At 47.8% G+C, this 21,030-nt stretch overlaps 1 protein-coding gene and 1 long non-coding RNA gene across 5 annotated transcripts in view; one reads left to right on the top strand and one right to left on the bottom strand.

The window, feature by feature from the left end:
- Positions 1 to 21,030, bottom strand: part of TENM4 (teneurin transmembrane protein 4) — a 2,938,802-nt gene that overhangs the window by 11,857 nt on the left and 2,905,915 nt on the right. For all 4 annotated transcript variants that reach the window (XM_047690277.1, XM_047690278.1, XM_047690280.1 and 1 more), the window contains 4 exons: positions 12,862 to 13,034; positions 8,102 to 8,337; positions 4,306 to 4,602; positions 1,061 to 2,675 (listed from right to left, as the gene is read on the bottom strand). In XM_047690277.1, the coding sequence (XP_047546233.1) occupies positions 1,061 to 2,675; positions 4,306 to 4,602; positions 8,102 to 8,337; positions 12,862 to 13,034 (2,321 nt within the window). The remainder of the gene's footprint in view (positions 1 to 1,060; positions 2,676 to 4,305; positions 4,603 to 8,101; positions 8,338 to 12,861; positions 13,035 to 21,030) is intronic.
- On the top strand, positions 3,518 to 19,126 carry LOC125078151 (uncharacterized). Its single transcript, XR_007120803.1, has 3 exons — positions 3,518 to 3,649; positions 11,031 to 11,160; positions 17,856 to 19,126. It is a non-coding gene; the product is annotated as an uncharacterized LOC125078151 (long non-coding RNA).

Raw genomic sequence — 21,030 nt, 5'->3', positions numbered from 1 at the left:
CTCTTTCATAAAAAGTGCTGGCTTTATCCAGACCTGAATGCCGATAACTGCTCTGACCCGAGGTCTTCCGTGGCTGGCCTGTGAGTGGTGGCTTGCTGGTTGGACTGTGGCTGCTGGAGACATTTCTGGCACGTGTGATCAGTGGGGACACTTATATTTCAGGTAGTTTCCCAGTAGTGGAAACAAAGCCCACTTTTTAAATCCAAGAAGAAGAAAGGGAATCGACACAAGCCATGTACTGTGCTAGGCAGGTTATTAAATGTATCTCATTTCGCCCTCGTGACCATCTTTCTCTTTTTAGCCCCTCTATTTCCCCTCTTCGGACTGAATATTTTTTAGTCTTCACTTTATTTCCACCATTGACTAATTAGCTATGCCTCTGTTTTATTCTTTAGTGGCTGCTCAAGGATTTACATGTGCATATTTAATGTGCATATTTAATTTACCAAGGTCAGTGTAGGTGTTCTAAGTTTAATTTACAGCTCAGGAAACTGGAATTCAGGGAAGTTAAATAAGTTTTGTGACTGTTCATTACATTGCCCCAAATAAGAAAATCAAATTTTTTTCCCTTTAGCTATACCTTCCTTCACCTTATCGGAGACTCATAGGCAGTCTGATCTGGGTCAGAAACTCCCAAATTGTATGCTCAGGGTGTATCCGGGGAAGTATTAGGGTCTCATGGTGAAAAAAGGGCTTTCATGCTCAAACGTTTGAGAAACAGTGGGTAAAGGGGTTTCATGATCAAATGTTTGAGAAATCGTGGGTAAATGTATCAAACAGTTCTCTTTACTACAGGACTTCTCAGAGCCTTTCCTAAGCTGCAGTGTGTTATTAAAATTGGAGAATGGTGGTCGCCCTGTTACATTAACTTGATGTCAGTACCAGTTTTTCCAAGATATTTCTCTAAACCAATGTTTCTTAAAAAATACTTTGGAAAACGCTGCTGTAAGAGAAAGCTCATGTTTGCTGTTACCCTGTCCCTCTTTGGCAAGGAAGACTATCTTGTGAGATGACTGGAGCAGCAGTGGGTCCTGTCCTCTGAATGAGCCCCGATCCTCACCTGTCATGAAGCACTTGATGTCCTGAGAGTTGCTGATGGGGTTGTTGTTTTTGAACATGTAGAGATTAAAAGGCATGATGTTGCCGCTACTTAGGTGCTTCCACAGCTCGTGGTCTGGGCTGGTCCAGCGGCCAGCCAGCACGTCATAATCCCGCCGGCCCATGTGGATGAGCTTGGTGAGTGGATCATAGAGGCCCCCGTGGTAGCCGATGATGATCTGGAAGTTGGGGTTGGTGTCCATGTAGATCTCCCCATAGGCCGTGTACAGAATCTGCTTGATCATGAGGCCTGTTCCGCTGAAGACAGCGAGAGGGGTCCCGATGTTGTCGCAAGCTATGTAGAACTCATCACCGCTGCTCAGCTCCATGGCAAAGAGGTGCCCTTGCAGGTCGTAGTAGAGGGATGTGATCTCGGAGCTGGAGTGGTTGTAGAGGTGGGTGACCTTGGTGGGGTTGGTCAGGTCTGCATAGAAGAACTGCAGATGGTGGCTGTGGCTGCTCTTGCTGGACACTCGCCGCCCCAGGCCATCATAGCGGTACCTGACGCTCCAGCCTCCGGCCCGGTTGTAAGCCTTGATGAGCAGGCCAGCCGAGTTGTACTCGAAGACATCCCCGCCCCGCTGCCGCAGGAAGCCATCCTCGTCCATCTTGTACTGCACGTCGCCCAGCCTAGTGATGCGGTCCCGGAGGTCATACCTTAGTGGGGTAAGCCGCGCACTGTTCCCAGGGCTCAGTAAGTGCAGGTTTCCGTTGAGGTCATAGCTGTATCGCCAGAGTGGCTTGTCATTGATGGAGACCGTCTGCAGCTGGCCGTCAGCGTCATACTCATAGGAGTAGCGGGTGGTATTGGCATACGGTCCCACCTTCAACTCCTTCTTTACCACTCGGCCCATGTTGTCATACTGGACAGTCATCCAGTACATGAGAGAACGGAAAATCTCATACTGCACTTCCTTCATCCGGCCATAGGCGTCAAAGTGTTTGGTGTGGGTCATGACCGCCGTCGTAATGATCTGGTTAATGTCATAGTAGATGACACCAAACTTCCCAAATTGCTCTGTCCTGCCTGACACGTCATCATAACGATAGAGATCGATAGGCAGTGGGGTCTCATTGATCACAGCCTGCATGCTGGTCACCCGGAAGCTGTTGTCATAGTTATAGTCAAAACGGGCATTGACCATGCCTTCCTCGGTGAAGCGGAAGATCTGGCGGTCAATCAGGGGCCCGATTTGGCGGTAGCGGATGGTGCAGGTGAAGCCCTCGTTCTGTAGGTTGATGGTCTTCAGCATGCCTGCTGTCTCGTCGTAGGTGAAGCTCACCTTGGTGGTGTCATACAGCATCTCAGCCAGCTTCGACAGTTTGCCATACTTGTAGATGACCCTGCGGCCAGTGCCCAGGTAGAAGGTGTGGAGGAGGTGGCCATCCTCGGTGAAGTCCTGGATGACGGAGGCATTGCCCTCGGGTGGCTGGTAGATGTTCCTGTAGTAGCCCACGGACCGGATAGTCTCCAGGGTTTGCCGGGCCACGTTGGGCATCGTCACAGAGGAGAGGCGGTCGTTCTTGTCGAACTCAAAGATATACTGCCTCTGGCTGTGGAGCAGCAGCACCATGGACTGGAGGGAGAGGGAAACAAAGGGGTGAGAGGAGGCTGGTGGGGAGGAAGGGGAAGTCTGTGTGCTTAACACTAGAGGAGGGGAATAAACGGCCAAAGAAACCAGCGGTTCTCCTAAGTAGGCCCAAACCATGGCTTTCTCACCAATGTGCTGTAAGCTGCCGCAGTGGGGACACAACTGTGCTAATAAGGTAAGGACTTCTCAGGGCATGTGGATGGTTTAGTCAACTGGGTGTCCCACTCCTGGTTTTGGCTCAGGCCCTGATCTTGGGGCTGTGGGACTGAGCCCCACGTCGGGCTCCACGCTTAGATTCTTTCTCCCTCTTTCTCTGCCCCTTCCCACTCACATGTTCTCTCTCTCAAATAAATAAACAAAATCCTAAAAAAAAAAAAAAGGCATTTCTTTCAGCCCTTGGGCCTGGCACTCAGGCCATCTGTTTCCTGCGGTGGGCAGCCTTGTTGGTTCGTCCCTTTGTGTGGTACAAAAGTGATGATTTTAGTGGGTGCTGGTGTGTGAGGAAGTTCAGGAGTGCTGACAAGGAGCATGGCAGCAGCCTCTCTCCTGGCTTCCTTGCTTCAGCTTCCTTCTCAAATCAATCTTCTTACTCAAGCAAGAATGATCTTCCTGAAACCCAGCCTGACGGTGTCTTCTGTCTGTTAAATAACTTCTGCTGACTCCACGTGGCCCACGGGGTAAGGACCGCACCTGAGAAGGGTGTTTCAGGCTCTGCGTGATTGTTTATACAGGAACAGGTCAGATGCCCAGGGCGGGGCGGGCTGTGACGGGAATGTGGGAAGCAGCTTCCTAACAATGGGCTTATTGTGTGGCCCCATGAAGGTTCCTTCCCACTCTGGGTTGGGGTTGCCAGTATGTCAGATCACCTCTAGGGTCTCCCTTAGCACCACCACAGAACGCGGCTCTTGGAGATGCTCACCCAGCAACGGATGGAGAAGATGGAGCACAGACCAAGCACAGTATGGGCCCCAGGCAGGTGGCCATGGGCAGGAAACAAAGTCAAGATGTGGGTCACAGAATGGGGGTCTGAGGCGCAGCTATTTTTTGGGAAGAAGTCAGCAGGCAACAGACCTATCGGCTTCTCGGCAGCAAAGCTACCATTTTCTCCTGTTTGGGACCAATTTTTGCTTTCAGAGCTTTTCTGATTCCTAGCCCCTGGGATGCAATAAATCCTGATCTGAAGCAGAAGGGATTTACTAAGTTATGCCCACCATTCAAAGCTCAGGATTAATTACCTCACTAGAGTTCTGCCCTGTTCTCTGTGACCAGATCCCACAATTGCTCCAGATCTGAGGGAAAAGCCTGCCTGGGTCTGCACCCTAAGTCCTGCTCTGTGACACCAGTTAGAGTTGGGCTTCTTCCCAGCTCTGGTCTATCACATGGGGCTTTCATCTCCTGCCCCCAAACTCCTACCTGCCGCACCATCGCTACAATCTAGCCAGATGCCTGTCAGGTTCCTGGTCCTCTGCAGCAGACTTTTTGGAACACTTCCTTTAGAGACCACATGGGTCTAATCTATCCCACTGAAGGCAGCAGGCTGGGCCTGGCCATGGGTTGAGCCACAGTGGCTGGCCTTCTGTATGGTAAGGCCAGTGATGGGGAGACAGACACCTGCCTTCTCTAAGTATGTGTAGCTCCACGTCTTCCCATCAGCGAAGATCCTGGATATGATGCGACCTGCCTGGTCATATTCCATCCTCTCGGACATGATGCCTCTTTGGACACCAGCGATATGGCCCCCAGGGGAGTAGGTCACGTTGACACCATTCAGCCTGCTGCTGGGTGACCAGAGGCTGGGCCGCCCTGCTTGGTCATACAGGATCCGGAGGGTGAACTTGCGGTGGTCATCATAGATCTTCTCTGTGCGGGTCACGCGGTCGAAGTCCAGGGACAGGAGATTCCGGTTGTGAACCTGGGGAAGGGGCAGGAGGGAAGAGAGTTAATCTGGACATGGGAAACTTTGGTGTGGGAGGGTCCTGAGTAGAGGCGGCAGCACAGGTCATGGGTATGACAGATAGGATCTGGGGTCCTGGCTTGGTCACCTGTCAGTTCTGTGACACTTCCTCATCTGTAAAATGGGAATAATAATGTCAATTGCATAGGGCTATTGTGAGAATAAAGACAATGCAGGTGTTGAGCAGATAGTGGCTAGTCCTAAAGACAATCCCTATCATTTCCTAATGTGATTCTTCTAATGAGGACAGAAAGGCAGATCCTTCTTGACTCTCTCCTGAAAAGGGAGAGGCCGGGCGGGTCCAGCAAATTCATGCATGACCCCGTTTCTCATGTGCCAGGCAACATGCTGGTGTTTGGCACTGAGGAGACCAAAGCTCAGGGACATGAAGGGACATCCTCCACATTTCCTGGCTGGTGAGTGACTGTGTCTGGATGTGACTCTCATTATGACAACAGGCCAACAAAAAGGTCCTCTGAGTGCATCTGTCCCTTTTAGGGGCCTTGGACCTTCCGTCCCCTCTGGGGTTGCTGCTGCCCTCCGCCACCTTAGTTAGGGCTTCCTGGTTACCTTGGTCAGCTCCCAAGGGGTGGTCTTCTTCCTGGAGGGCCCTGGAGGCAATGTGTGTTTGGATCTAGGACAGCTTCTGTGGCTGTAGGCTGCCCGGGGACAGACAGAGTCCCAGCTTTGGGACATTTTTCCCTTTGTAGGATCTCTACATGGGCTGCTAGGTCAGCACACAATTCACTTTCCCTCCAGAGTCAGGAATACAGGGCTCCCAAAAGGGTAGCAGTAAGTCAGGGTTTTTCACAGTTTAATAAGGAAATATAATTCAGAAGCCTACTTCCATATTGGGATCCACCCCGTGGGCACTGGTTGCCCCTGAAATACTGCCAGGTACTCCGAAGCTAAAATGCTGGCCCCCTCTAGCTGGGCACACTGGATGACTCTTCCATTAGTCACTGGCTAAGTCTGACAAGGAGGCAGGAAAACATAAGAGGAAAGCGGATAATGTAGGTCACATGACGCAGAAGTGCTCACGTAGGCCACGGTAACGGGAGGCTCTGTAGGGATCTGGGTGGTGAAAAAGGTCCCGTCTAGAAATTGAGGCCAAGATTCCAGCCTGTGTGCTGTGATCCACTGCTTTTCAGTGTGACCTTGGACAAGGGCTGTTCCTCTCTGAGTCTTAGTTTCTTTCTCTGTGACACAACCGAGCTATGATGAGGACTGAAGAAGCCTTACGTCAACTACCTCGTGGAGTTCTGGGTGCACTGAAGGTCCTGAATTAATGATTGCAATTATTTCCATTAAGGCAGCAAATGATCACAGTCATTCTCAGAGAAAGTACAGACATGTGTGTTTCTCCCTTCTCCGTCTCTCCAAACAAATCCTCAAACCTTGAAAATAAGGATTTGTAATGATGCTGAGACAACTTTAGCTGCGAATGGCCTGGTTATAATAAGGTTGCCTTCCCAGGGGTAATCAAACACAATTGCAGAGCAAAAACAGTGTGGCAGACAATTCCCATGAAAAATCGGAGGCGCTGGAGAGCGAAGCTGTATTCTTTGCCGGGAGGGCCAAGGAAGATGTAGGGTCCACACCACCACCAACAATGGGACCCATTTAGAAGCCTCTTTTGCAAGGTCCCCTGCGACTCCCCCCAAGGAGGTGCCACCAAGCCAGCTGCCCCCGTCGTCCCCAGAGGACCCCTGGTGAAGGGGAGCTAAACCTCTGTGGCAAAATTAATAAAATTGAATTAAGCAGCTCACTGGGGGAACCGCCTAATGCTTTCTGTGCTCGGCAGTGGCGGCAATGAGATTATTTTACACCTTTCTTTATTAAAAAAAGTTCCCAGTTGTATAAAAAATGAGCTCCATTATGGGGCGGTGCACCCGGCTAACATTCTAATTCCACATGCCGCCACTGTGGGTGGCCATTTATTTTGGGAGGACGTGGAGATGTGGCCGCCCGACTGGAGCGCCATCAATCTCAGGCTGGGAGAGGGACCAATTAGAGCCTGGGAAACTTCTGGTCCAGCTCACACCGCAGAGGGGAAACCCTAACAGCCCTAATCACCGCCGTTCATGGAGCACCTGGGCTCTACCAGCACTGGGAGAGGAACCTGGAATAGGTTGTCTTGTTTCCACAGAGGAGGGGGAGACTCAGAGGACTTGCATGGGGCTCCACAGCCAGGTCCAGGCAGGAATCAGACCGAGGTCAAACTTTCTGTTTAGCACACCGCCTCAGATGTGCCAGAGGGGCTCCTGGAGAATTCAGACAGGGGGCTCTGCGAGGCTGCAGGGGGTGGCATGTCACAGAGAGCCCAGACAGCAAGGCCTTCCTCAGGGAACTAGTAGAAGCCTCCTTCCCTCATTTGATTTTTGCCAGAGTTCTTGGCCATGGAGGAAACACAGAAAGCCCAGCTTTCTGGGTTCTCGTTGTGTGACATCGGCTATGTCGGGACACGAGCCGTGCTGCACAAGGGTGCTTCTGTGGTTTTAGGAGTCCGGAACATCTTGCTCACTTCTGTGGTGCCCTTCAGCCCAGCAAGTGTCCGCAGAGCACCAGGGGCCGGCAAGGTGCCATGCTGAAACCCAGCACTAGTTTCTTCACTGTCTCGCTGCCCCTCACCTTCCATTCTGAAGCTGAGGGAGAAGCAGCTGGGCAGTGAGGCCCCGCCTGGGCCCGAGGTAACTCTGCCAAACCACGCGGCGTGAGGCAGAGACCGGGTGGCTTTGGGGCATCGGCAGACTGAAAAGCACCCACATGCCAACCCACTGGTGGGGACAGCTGGTGGGGAAGGGGACTTGTGCTCATTCAGGAGGGGATAACTGCCTGGAAAGAGCGCAGGATGTGGCTGAGGTTCCAAAGAGCTCCGAATGCATAACAGGAATGACCAGAACGGTGGCGAGAATGTCAGGAACAACAAGGGGAGTGGGTAGGACTGACCACTTCCTGGGCATTAGACTCTGTCCAAGGCACTTCATATACGATTTCTAATTCTCGTGGCAACTTGTAAAACTGATTTTAACCTTCCCATTTCTTGGGAGAATGAAACCGAGGCTTTGGATGAATGAAAGCACATTATGGATTTGCTCAGATTCAGTCAGAATATAACAGAAGCTGGAAACCCAAACTCAGGCCCAACACTAACGCTCGTAATCATTCCGCAAGTAACAACTGAAGAGATATTTGAGACTTATTATGGGTGGGAGGGGTGCCTACTTGACTTTCCCCCTTTCGCAAAGGGCCCAGGAAAAGTTTCTCCCCTATAGGGCCAGTTTCAAGACCAGAACCCTGTTCTCTGGCTTGATCCTCATTCTTTCATCCTTCTTCTCCACCACCCGCCACGGCACCCTCCCCCCACCCACGTCCAGCCTCCCCACCCCAGCCACCTCCAGAGCTCCGGAGGCTGAGGCCCCACCCTGCCGCCCGACCTGCCCCGGGGCCTGCTCACCCGCAGCCGGCGCCCGAACACCGTGACCTGGCCCCGAGCCTGCTCCTTACGTTGCCGCCACTCTACCAGGTTCAGACCGTTGTCAATGGGCAGTGTGACGTTCCTCTTGCCCACGGTGGGGTTGACGGTGCCCGCCAGCAGGTGGGGCTCGGTCTGCAGTGCCACCTCCATGCCGTTGGCCAGCAGCAGCCGCAGGGAGCCATCAGCCCCGATGTAGTAGCTGTTCCGGACCTGGTCTGAGGGAGAGGAGAGGGACCGGCTCTGCTCAGAAGGGGTGAGTGTGGAGCGGGCTGGGGGTGTGCACCAGGGCATTGGTATGTTATTAAGTGGGCTTATTTTTTTGATAATGGAAACAGAACGTTATCAGTGAAGAAAACTAGAAAATAGAAGGAGATGGTCCTGGGGCACTGGGGTGGCTCAGTGGGTTAAGCCTCTGCCTTCGGCTCAGATCATGATCTCAGGGTCCTGGGATCGAGCCCCACATCTGGCTCTCTGCTCAGCAGGGAGCCTGCTTCCTCCTCTCTCTCTGCCTGCCTCTCTGCCTACTTGTGATCTCTCTCTGTCAAATAAATAAATAAAAATCTTAAAAAAAAAAAGAAGGAGATGGCCCATGATCTTATTACCCAAAGAAAGCCACTGTAAATATCTTGTCTATTTCTAGGCTTCAGGATATTTCTGAATACCTTGATAGCCCAAAGTAATTCGTATGGTTTTTCACTGATCATGGTATTATACTGTTGAATATTTCTCCTAAATGTTTCTCTTAAAGACTGCATAATATTCCATCATATGGAAATACCATAATTTATCTAACCAACTCTCAAGGAGATAATGTTTCATAATTACAAAGTTAACACTGCAAATAAACATACTGTAAACATTGTGTTAAGTGGGAGAAGTTGGACACAAAAGACCACATGATGTATCAATGAGTCTTTACATGAAATGTCCAGAACAGGCCAATTCAGAGAGGCAGAAAGTAGATTAGTGAGGGAAAGGTAGAATGGGGAGTGACTGCTTACGGGTATGAGCTTTCTTTTTGGGACTGATAAAAATTTTTCAGAATCAGATAGCATTAATAATTGCACAACTTTGTAAATATACTAAAACCCCCCTGAGTTGTATATTTTAAAAGGGTAAATTGTATATTTTAAATTTTTTTAAAGAGTGAATGTTACTATGTGAATTACATCTCTATTAAAAATATACTTTTTTGGATAAATCATTGTCTTCGTTTTGGGTTAAGTTACTAGAACAAAGGGTTGAACATTTTTAAGGTTCTTAATATACACCAGGGTAACAATATTCTTTATAACAAGGTGAGATATAACTCCAATAGTCAACTGACAGAATGTCAAACATATGCATGTTTTAAGTCATTGCATATATATATATATATATATATATATATATATATATACAATTTAAAAATAAATCTGATTTTGAAATTTTAAGCCTGATTAAAACATTTAAAATTAGGATCTTTCGCTAAAAGAAACTTCTGGAGAAGAGTAAATTTCAGCTGTAAAAAGCACACAATTCTTTTCTAAAAATGGAAATATCTCCAAATTTGTGCTACAGTAAGTTTTCTGCCTCTTGCCCTTCCTCAGCTGGTGCTTCTGCCTGCACCTGCCCCTCTTCCATAAACGCCAGCCTGAGTCCTCGCTTCGAGGCTCTGCTTCATTTTCATTTCTCCCGGGTAGGTTCCCCGGTTCCTTGGTTGGAACGAACGCCTCCTCTTTCTTTAGCCCCTTACAGGTCCCATTAGTGGTCCTGCAGTTGAGGGGGTGCAGGGCTTACCATTCTGGTGATGAAGGCATTCTCAAATACCTAAGTGTCCGCTGTGAGAGGGGACAAGTGCCCAGAGATGGAAAGCATGGCTTCCAGAGCCGGGCTATCAGGGTTCAGGTCCCAGCCCTGCCACTCTCTTGGGCAAATTCCTTAACCTGGCATCCCTCTGGTTCTTCATCTGTACCTTGGGCATAATAGCTGTACTCTTACCTCATAGGATTAAGCGGGATAATGACAATGAAGAGCTGAGAGTAGAACTTGACATGTAGTGAGTATGACATAAATGTAGCTATTACTAGTTTTATGTGCTTGGCACTGTACTAGTCACTGTCATGTGTATCTCTTGTCCTCTCCCCTCTATCTCCATTGTCCCATTTCACAGATCTGTCATAGTGAACTTCTCTAGTACTGATCATGGGTTTTTAAGAGCTCCCCATGACTTTTAGATCAGTGGTTAAGAGAATGGGTTCTAGAATCTCTTTGTATTAGTCCAAATACCCTAGCCGGCATGTGTCCTCGGACAAGCCACTTAAACTCTCAGTGACTTCCTGTCTTCATTTGGAAAATGGAGATGTTCATAATACCTCAGAGGGCTGTGACAAGATGACACGGGACTATGAATGTAAAATACTAAAAATCTGCTTCATACTTAATAAGTGTTCTAAAATGTTAGCTATCACTGTTATTATTGTATATGCTCAGTTAACAGTTGCTGGACTGAACTAGAGATGTTACCGGCTACGTTAAATTAAAAAAAAAAAGGGGGGGGGGTAGTTTTGTAGGAAACCCTCGCCAAGTCTTCCCAGCACCAGATCAGGCCCTTCCTCTGCCATTCCCTTCCCCTCTCCATCCCTCACCCCTTCTTTCTCTCTTTCACACACAGAATCCTAAGATCTGCCTTAAACTTGCTATGCATTATTCACTGGCAATCTGTATTTTACTTCCTTCGAACGGTGGAAAAGCCTGTGTCAATTTATCTTTTAAAGCTGCTTTTTGCTGAATGCACACACGTCCATTAATGGTGACTCTGGATGCAATGGTATCTTGTAGAGGCCCATCTCAAACGATCCCCATTTAATGTGAGCTGTGACTCCCCAAGCCTGCCCCTCATTAGCAGCTGCTTCTTATTTCTTCCCAGGCCAGACGTAAGATGAAGCTGAGAGAGCTTTTCCGGAAGACTCTACCAAGGCGGCTGCCAAATGTGGCATCTAAGCCTGGCATGAAAGAAGGAAAGGGAGTGTGGCAGAGGAACCAAAGAGGAAACACAGGTACCGTGCTTCCCGGATTCAGGGAGGCATTCTTCCTTTCCCCACTTTGATGGTTCTGAAATTGGAAAGTGTCTGAAGTCCTTGTATGAATTTTGAGCAGCGTGTCTCCCCCTCCTCTCCAAGCTGAAAAGTTGCTATTAAATTTTGACAGTACATTTTAAAAGTGAGGAAATGCAGTATCTTCGAATTTAAAAAAAAGTTGCCTGAATGTAAGAAAGACTGAGCTAACTTCTGAGAAAAGTGCCGCACGCCAGCTCAGAGATGTGGAGGGGGTAAGACAGTTCTTAACCCCAGGGCAGGACAAGGTGTCAGAGCCATCAGGGGCCCTGCTGTCCTTGGTCAGGCAGAACCTGACTGGCTTGGAATTGGCACCTTTCCTTGGCGATAAACCAGTCAGAGCATAAACACCTGGAGTGTGTCCCAACCCATTGCCACAGCTGCTGGTGGGGAAGGAACCACAGGGTATCCTTTCTCTTTCTTTGACTGAGAATGGCTATTGTTCTTTGAGCTTCTTTATAGGCTCGGGATTACATTTGTGAGTAAAAACAGTTGTGAATATACACAGTTATTTTCCTAAGGTAAACAAAAGTGCCAGTTATTAGGTAAGAAGTTCATTAATCCAACAAATACTTAGTAATACTACAGGCCTGGCCCGTCGTGGTCATTCTATGTACGGTGTGTCAAGAGATGGTCTGAGCAACATGTATGAGGCACGTGTCGCAATTCTGCCCCATTTCCCAGGCCCAGAACCTGAGGCTCAGAGAAGAGTGAGTCCACCCAAGTCACACAGGGAGGAGCGGCACAGCAGGCCTGGGGGCCCCGGCCTGTCTACTACAGAGCTCCTGCTCCTTGCCTTGCCTCACACCATTCCACGTGGCCTCGACCTGCTTTCGTTTCCTCGAGGAGAAAACTGATGGTCCCCGTGATGTGGTGGCTGAGTCAGGACTAGAATTTGTGCCCCTGAATCCTAGCCCACGGCTCTTTTACTACTTATGTCAAAGCCGTTGTGAGTACCAAAAGCCATCAGGAGGGTGGGGAAAAGAGAAACCAAGTGAGGCTTTCCCTAGTGATAGCTTCCCCCCGCCCCCATGCTTACTAGAGCCAATAAAGCCGCAAGCTCCACTCTGGGTCACCATGTCCCATGAGGACAATTGAGGCAGATGGTTAGTTCACAGCAAGTTTTTATTCCTGTGATTTACCTAAAGCTAAAAGGTCAGATCATACCAGGGATTATCTGATGTGTGCAGGGAGGAAGGGTCTCTTTCTACGGAATCTTAGGGAAGGCTCAAACTGTTGTCACCTGAGCTTCTGGAGGGATTTCTCCATCCCTAGATCCCTTTCATGATTAAAGTGTCATTATTACTGTCCTTCGTCCTTGCCCACCCCAGGGTGAGAGTGGGAACCATTAGAATGGTGGAACAGTGAGGTCACCTGGATGGGCAGCCGGTGCACTCCCTACCCTTGGTTCTGATGATAATGAGGTGAGACAATGGACTATCACTCCGAAGCTTCTGGGGGAGAATATACAGGACTCGGGCCGGTGGGTTTTGCACATTAGATGGCAGCGCAGAGAGAAGCCAGTTGTATCGCTCTCCTGTTCTTGGGCAGCTCTAGTAGCATTTTATTTCTTACATTATTCTCTTCCAAAGGGGTCCCTTCACCCCTTTGTCTCGAAGTTCCCATGCTCCCCATCCGGCTTACCTTGCAGGAGTGTATAGAAGGCACCGGAGGCAGACAGGTTGGTGGTTATGGTGATATCATCCTTGCTGGAAGTCTCTACCTGGACATGCACCGAGCTGTCTGTATCACTTCGGAAACTGCTCACCTGGCCAGTAGGGAAGGTCACATTGGTCAGGCGACCAAAGCTGTCGTACCTGAAAACCAAGGCGGGGTGGCTCTGAGTGACAGAAACATAATGGTGCTATTGCTGGAACCTGGCATGTTCTACCCTGTGCCCCAGTTTGGTGTGTTCTGCTTTCCTTTCTGGTTAGATACATTGCCGTGAGTCCTCCATCTCCTTACACATGGTTTTTTTTTTTTTTTTTTTTTAATTTTTAAAATTTATTTGACAGACAGAGATCACAAGTAGGCAGAGAGGCAGGCGGGGGCGGGGGGAAGCAGGCTCCTTGCTAAGCAGAGAGCCTCGATGTGGGGCTCGATCCCAGGACCCTGGAATCATGACCTGAGCCAAAGGCAGAGGCTTTAACCCACTGAGCCACCCGGGTGCCCCATCACATGGTTTTCTTGCAAAGTGACTCCACTGGCTGATATCTGACTACAGGCAAATGACTTACCTCTCTGAATCTTTGCTAATTCCATGAAGTGGAGAAAATGACCCTGGCCCTGCCTGCAGGGCAGGGTTACTGTGGAGGAACATGTCGGGTGGCCTGTGGGTACAAATAGCCACCCATGCGGGGTGAGATGACGGGGGATCTCAGAGCAGGGGAACTCCCAGAGGGGAGGGGGCCAAACTTGATTCTTGAACCCCCTCTCAAAACCCTGACGGTTGGTGATACAGGTTGTTCCTGAACAACAGAAGAGATGGGGCTTCCGGGGAGCCTGGGTGGCTCAGTGGGTTAAAGCCCCTGCCTTCCGCTCAGGTCATGATCTCAGGGTCCCAGGATCGAGCCCCGCATCGGGCTCTCTGCTCAGCGGGGAGCCTGCTCCCCCCTCCCCCAGCCCCGTCTGCCGCTCTGCCTACTTGTGATCTCTGTCTGTCAAATAAATAAACAAAATCTTAAAAAAAAGAAAAAAGAAAAAAGAGAGAGAGAGAGAGAGAGAGAGATGGGGCTTCCTACGAAGCTACAGAGTCTGGGGAAAGGGGGCTCTGAATCCAAACCAGGACCTTGCCACCATGTAAGGAGGCTAAACGGATGGGCTCTTGCAACCCCTTCCCATCTCGATTTCACAGCCAGGGCCAAGCAGTTGTGCATCTGCCATTGTCACAGCTCACAGTTCTGCTCTGGCGTGGGCTTTCTGAAGCATGACAATTGAATCTTAATTCTCTTTTCCGTTCCTGAGAATAATAAAAGAAATGCCTACCATTACCAAACACCTACCACGCTACAGCACAGCGCTTCTCAGACCTTTCGCTTACTCCTTGCAACTTACTTAAAAGGTATAAATGATCTCCTTTCTGGAGGAGGCTCAGAAAAGCAAAGTCACCTGCTCAAGGTCCCACAACAGATAAGTATGGTGGAGTCAAAATTCAAACTGATCTATCTGCTTTCAAGCTGCCCCTTGCTTCTCTGCCCTCACCCAGCATTTCCGAGCTGTCCATTTGCAAGTGTCTGTTGCGTGGGTTCTCCGTGCGGCCGAGTGGGCAGGAGGTGGCAGGGAATAATAGGCTGTTAACACTTCAGTTATAATTTTTAATTGTGGGAGGCTGAAGTGTAAAAAGGCAGGTTTAATATCCCTTTTGCCCTTGTGTGTGAATGGGAAAAACGGTCTTTAGCCAGATGTATTTCTGACTTTGGCTTATGCTCAAGGCTGGCACACGGCTTCCGTGGTAGGTCTTCCCCATGGATTCCAGGTCTCCCTACTGGACATTTCCCCCCTGCTTTGCCCCTAGGACCTGAGGGATTTAATGATGGTGAAATGAAAGGCCCAAGTGTTTAGCGCTGTCCTGGCTCTTCCTCTGATCCTTCAGCTGCGCCTGGTTTCCCACTGGGACCCCTGAGGGCTGCAGCGTCTGCGGGTTCAGGCAAGACTTGGGATGTGAGACTAGGCAGGCCTTTGCTGAGCAATTTTCTGCCCAAGGTCAGCTGTGGGTGCTGCATGGATTCTGCCTCCTGCCAACTCTTTCTGTCCCTGTGACTGGGACTGACACAGTCTGTCACAAATGGGGTGCTGGTTAAAGGTCTTTTGAATGAGTCCTGGACCCAAGACCAACTCTGGGATCAGCTGAATCTCTCTGTTGCTAGGGTCTGAGGCAGTGGGACGGAAGCCCTTTCCAACATGGCAAGCAGCACAGGAATCTCTAATACCTACCCTGGGCTTGGGCTTGGCAGGGTACGGGTGTGGGCTCTGTCAATCCTTCCGGCTCTCCTATAGGCACCTTAGGGGCTGTGGAAACCTGCTTCTTATCATAATTTCTCATCTTTCTTCCTTAGCACCGAGTCATGTTGTAAGAAGTCGTCAGTCTGGCATCGGGGAGGGTGACGATGTGGCTTAAAACCCAGACTGGAGGGTCACAGGTCAGGGTGCCCCTCAGAGGGGGGAAGGGGGTGATTCTGAGAGACTGCTGCTAGGAAGGAGGCGAGTCTTGGGACAAAGATCTGGAAGGTTTGTCCTAAAGCATCTTTGTCCCAGAGATGCTCTCAGAGCTCTGCTCCCTTTAACTCTTGGGGAGGGGGTGTTCTTTTCAACTCTTTATGGAAGGTGGAAATTTGAATAGGAAGGAATTTCACAAAAATGTTTAGAGTGGTTATCTCTGGGAGGCAGAATTACAAGGGATATTTTATATTCCCAAGATTTAAAGATAATGCATATGGATTATTTTCATAATCAGAAAAGTGACCTCAACCCAAATAATGCCACATATAGAGAGCTCATGAACATGGTCATCGTGGGAAAGAGGCCCTTTTAAATTACTGGCATTTATGGAGTCCCTGGGTGGCTCAGCTGGTTAAGCATTCAACTCTCGATTTCGGCTCAGGTCATGATTTCAGGGATGTGAGATGGACCTCTGTGCTCAGTGGGGAGTCTGCTTAAGATTTCCTCTCTCGTTCCCCCCCCCACCCCCACTTGGCTCACAGGTGCTTGCCCCCCCTCTCTCTCTCAAAGAAAAAATAAATTACTGGCATTTCTGGAGGGATTTCCTTATAGGACATCTACCAACATCAATCTCCAGGGCTTTTCAGTAAATATTACTAGGGCACCCCAAACTTCTGAGCCCCAAATCAAGATCCCCAAGCCGGCTCTGTCATGGTCATCTTAGCTCTATCTGTGGTCCAAGAGCAGGCTGAGTCCTGTTAGATCCTGAGTCATCTTAGATCAGCGGGAAGATCAATTCCAGTTCAACAGTTTCACAGGATGGGTATGTGCTGTTCTAGTCTGGTCCTCTGAACACCTGTTACCCATGCACATAGTCTTTACTGAGACTACTTACTTAGACTGTGTAATTTGCTGACCTAACCAGATACAAAGGATTTTATTATGCCAAGCAAGGTACTTAAAAAGGAGTCTTAGAGTCTTACCAATAAGAATCGATAGGGTGACCACACATTAGGGGACAGATGTCACTTCAGGAGTATTTTACTGTGGCCTTGCTCAAATGCCACCTTGTAAAGGCTTCTCTGGTCTCTCTCTTGTCCCTTCTCCCGGTGATACCCTGGCCCAGCTGCCTTACAGAATGGGTCCCCTGCATCCTAACAGCTCATGTACAAGCTGTCACCTGCTCCGGCCTGGGAGTGCTTGAGTCAGGACAGGACTGTGGAGTCAGACAGGCTGGGAATCTGGAGCCTACCACCTGCCAGCAATGGAGCCCTGGAGGACTGGCTCTCAGTTCATCTCTTCTTCCCCAGCCCTGGGACTGGCAGAGAGAAGGCGGGCAGGGAATGCCACTTGAGCAAAGGAACGAATTCATGATTGGTTCTGCGAGGCCCCTCTGCTGCTCTGTTGGAAAGGGGAGACAATGATTCATTCAAACACTATCCCCTGTAGGACTTGACAGAGGCCTGACCCACAGCAGGTACATGGTAAACATCTGCTGAGGGCCCAAATACAGAAACAACTAGATGATCCTTCACCAGTCTCCGTAGGCGTCTCCCCAGAGCTTTGGTCTCCAAGACAGAAGAGCCTTTGCATAAAGGGAGACAATTGTAATTATTATTGAAGGTGGCCTGTGATACATAATTAAATTGAGCTTGAAGAAGATACAATGAAAAGCCTCATGCTTTCAAGATCTGGTTTTCATTTTATACGAGATGGCCAAGAAAGAGTAATTTCCACTCCTCACATTTTCCATTAGAGGGACTAAATGTCTTTATTAAATGAACATCGAATAGAACGGCCAATTTATAGAATTTTCTTGCCCCTTATTCGTTCATTTCAGCGCCTTCCAGAGCTTGGGAAACACCAATGGTCTCTCTGCAGCCTGATCCCTACGTGTGATACCCATCAGAATACTGCTGCTGCTTCCTCTGTGGGAAGGAACTGGGGCTGCCCATCCTGTGGGCCTTGAACACCTGGGCCCCCCTGTCCTCTCTGTGGAATCCTTTCTCTTCCTGCTACAGAGCTGCTGAGAGAAAGAAGGCAGGTGCCACCCAACAAGGTGGGTCAATTCGTGGCACTCTCTGGATTCCAAGTGGCCCCATGATCGGTGACTTCTGGACAATGGCTTAGTTGTGTCTGTTTTGGCTTTACTTGAAATACTGACAAATTTCTTTCTTTCTAACCAAGAGGAAGGAATACATATGGCAAAGTCCTTGGAGCCAGACATTCTAGGCTTTGACTGTAGGCTCTTCCCCTGCCAGCACTGCAACCTTAGAGGATGGGCACTCAGTTCTGTTTTCCCACGAACCATCAACCCCATCACATCACAAATGATATTTTAGGCAGGTTGTATGCCACAACCTCTGGGAGCCTCTGTTTTGTTCTCTATAAAATGAAGATTATAACACCTATCTTAGAAAGATACAGTGAAGTTCAAACAAGATAACCTATTTAAAGTGAAATGCTTTTTTTTTAATGAGGGCCTGCAGGATCCAATGAAACTGCCTTCCCTGGAATGTCAACTCCCTGACTGAAGGGCCTTTGGTCACTGGTGTATCCCAGAACTCAGAAGAGTGCTTGGCATACAGTAGATGCTCAATAATGTGAATGAAAATCATCTGAAAGACCTGCTCCTTCCTGCCTCTCTTTCCAATTTCACTTTGAACCTGACCTCTCCATCCTCCTGTGTTCTGCTACATCTGTTTCTATTCCCCAAACATGCCAAGCTCAAGCCGGGCCTGGGGTGCTCACATGTAACTGTTCTTTTGACTGAGAATGCTCTTGCCTCTAATCCTGGTATGGCTAGCTGCTTTCATTACTCATATTTCAGTTCAAATGTCATCACTTCAGTGAGGCCTTCCCTGAAATAGATAGGTCCTCCCATCTGATTTTATTGTCTTCATTGCATGTATTATCTTATTTACACGTTTATTGGTCTGTTATCTGTCTCTTCCCACTATAATATAAGGTCCATGAGGACAGAGACCTTGTCTGTGTTCTCATGCCTAGAAGAGTACCAGAACATAAAAGGTACTCAGTATATATTTCTTAGATTAATGAATAAGCAAATAAACAGTAGGTATTATTATTGTTTTTTCAAGATGTAGATTGAGAAAAACTACAAATTTCACCCCTTTCACCTCCCCTCTTCTGTGTGAGGAAGGGGAAGTTCATGAATATCCATATCCTTTTAGGTACTGAGCACCAGGCTCATCACTGTCTTTTGAGGTGGGCATTACTGTTGTCATTTCACAACTGGTGAAGCTGAGGCTCAGAAAGGATATGTAACTTGCCTAAGATCACATGGCTGGTTGAGGAATATAGTCTCAAAGTCAAGTCTGTCTGACCTTAAAGTCTGTGTGCCTTCATCAGGCTTCCTCTAAGAAGCTTTCAGGGAAAAAACCTTTGTGTTCTTCACTATGTAAAAGAAAAAATTGTTTGGAAATCTCAGATGGGTCAAGAGAACTGATAGTTTTCTCTTCGAGATGCTTTGCTTTGATACCACGGCAACTGACTTTGTAGTGATGCCAACCCCCATCTGGGAGGTACGATCAAGATGGCCAGATGACTGGCTTTTCATTATTTCTTTCCATGGATTTTTCTTCACTCCATTTTCCTGGGGCATCTTTGGAGAATGGGGAATGAAAACACATAAAACATTCATATAGTTGCTGTGAACTTGGCTCTCAGAAGAGGATGGCTAAAGGGTATCTTCACATACATTGCAAGGCTTTCTTCTTCACACTCAATATTTCACATCTCAAGCCATACTATGTTGCAGCTGGTGAGGAAAATGCCAAATTTCTTCTCTGATACTAACTTTTGCTGATTGGGATTTTTTTTTTTTAAGTTGGAAAATAAAGATGTGATTTTTGAGTTTCATCTACAATTGTTTCAAATGCCACCATTGTCAACGAGAGGAACTGGATACTATATCCTCTGTGAATAAATAGAGGAGTCACAGCCCATGCATATGAGTAGTTGCCTTCGCCTTAGATCCCTGTAATAGATGGCATTACTACATCATCATCTTCTCAAAAACCATACCAGAGCTGGGAAGTTTTCAGGTTCTGCAATGGAAACTTACACCTGCTGCCTATTTCCTACAGAATTATGGCCTGCCAAATAATTCTAGCCTTTGGGATTTCTAAGATCTGGCCCACCCTACCACTGTAGGTTTTATCTCTTGCTGATGTTGTACTTGAAGCAGTGCATCTGGTGGAAAGGATTCAGGGACATCTGTAATTGAATCCTGGCTCTGCCACTCATGTGTACAACGTCACAGAGCCAGGCAGTGTCTGTGCTGGTTACTCTCTTTCCCCTCAGTCCCATTCTCTGCTTTTCTCTGTGCCCACAGGAGCTAAACCCCACAGACCATAGCACTCGGGCCTCCTTCTGGCTTGGTTTTGGTTGGATTCAGTCAATGGTAGACAATGGCAAGAGATGGGAGGTTGGGAGGAGAAGTTTTCCTTATTCCCTATCTCCTTTGGTGCTAAATTTCTAATGGTGGCTATATCTATCCATGATCGCAGTTTCTGTGAGATAGCTTTTTTTTCCTGGTTATAGCTCCCACCAGGCACTTCAGTAACAATATTCTATTCCTGCCCCACCTTGCCCTTAAGCCTCAGGGTTGGTCATGATTGTTCAGTTTTTGGTACCTGGGTGCATCACCATTCTTTGTTGGTTCCCTTATCCCTTTCCCTACCTCTACAACATTTCTTTATGGAAAAGGTATTTTTCCTAGGTATAGAGTTCTGGGTTGACAGGGTTTTCATTTTTGTTTTTTACCTTTCAGCATTTCTGTCTTCCAGCTTGCATGGTTTTTGATCAGAAGTCTACTGTAATTCTTCTCTTTGTTCCTCTAAAATGCCACCCCCTGCTGCTTTCAATATTTTCTCTTTTTCTTTTGTATTTTGAATATATGCCTGAGATATGTGTGTGTGTGTGTGTGTGTGTACTCTGCTTGGTGTTTTCTGAACTTTTTGGGTCTGATTTGGTATCTATCATTACTTGTGGATAATTCTTTGTCATTGTTTCTTCAAACAATTTTCAAACAAGAAAATATTTCTTCTGCCTTGTTTTTTTTCTCTTCTCTTAGAATTTGAATTCTAATTCTTAGAATCTGACTTATGATGGTTTGAGTTATGATTTTTTGACTTCATAATGTTGCAACAGTAATATGAACTCATGAGAAACCATACTTTGAACTTTTTCTTTAAAGAGGAAACTGATTTTGGTCTTTTATTTATTTATTTTTACTTTTCCATACTTTGAATTCTGATCTTCTCCCAGACTAGTAATATGCGGTATGACTCTCATGATGCTGGGCAGTAGCAGCAAGCCATAGCTCCCAGTCAGCCATCTGAATCTTGAGGGTAAACAACCAGTACACTGACAATCATTCTGTACAACCATTCTGACAACCATTCACTTTCAGTACAGTATTTGATAACTTACATGAGATATTCAACACTTTATTACCAAACAGGCTTTGTACTAGATGCTTTTGCCCAACTGTAGGCTGATAGAAGTGTTCTAAGCACATGAAAGTTAGGCTGGGCTAAGGATATTTGGTATGTTAGGTGTATAAGATGCAATTTTGACTTAGAGTATTTTCAACTTACAATAATTTTGTCAGGATGTAATCCCCTTGTA

Source organism: Lutra lutra, chromosome 10, assembly GCF_902655055.1.
Source record: "Lutra lutra chromosome 10, mLutLut1.2, whole genome shotgun sequence".
NCBI lineage: Eukaryota > Metazoa > Chordata > Mammalia > Carnivora > Mustelidae > Lutra > Lutra lutra.
The sequence above is the reverse complement of the archived record's forward strand: the minus strand, read 5'-3'. Positions and strand labels throughout refer to the sequence as shown.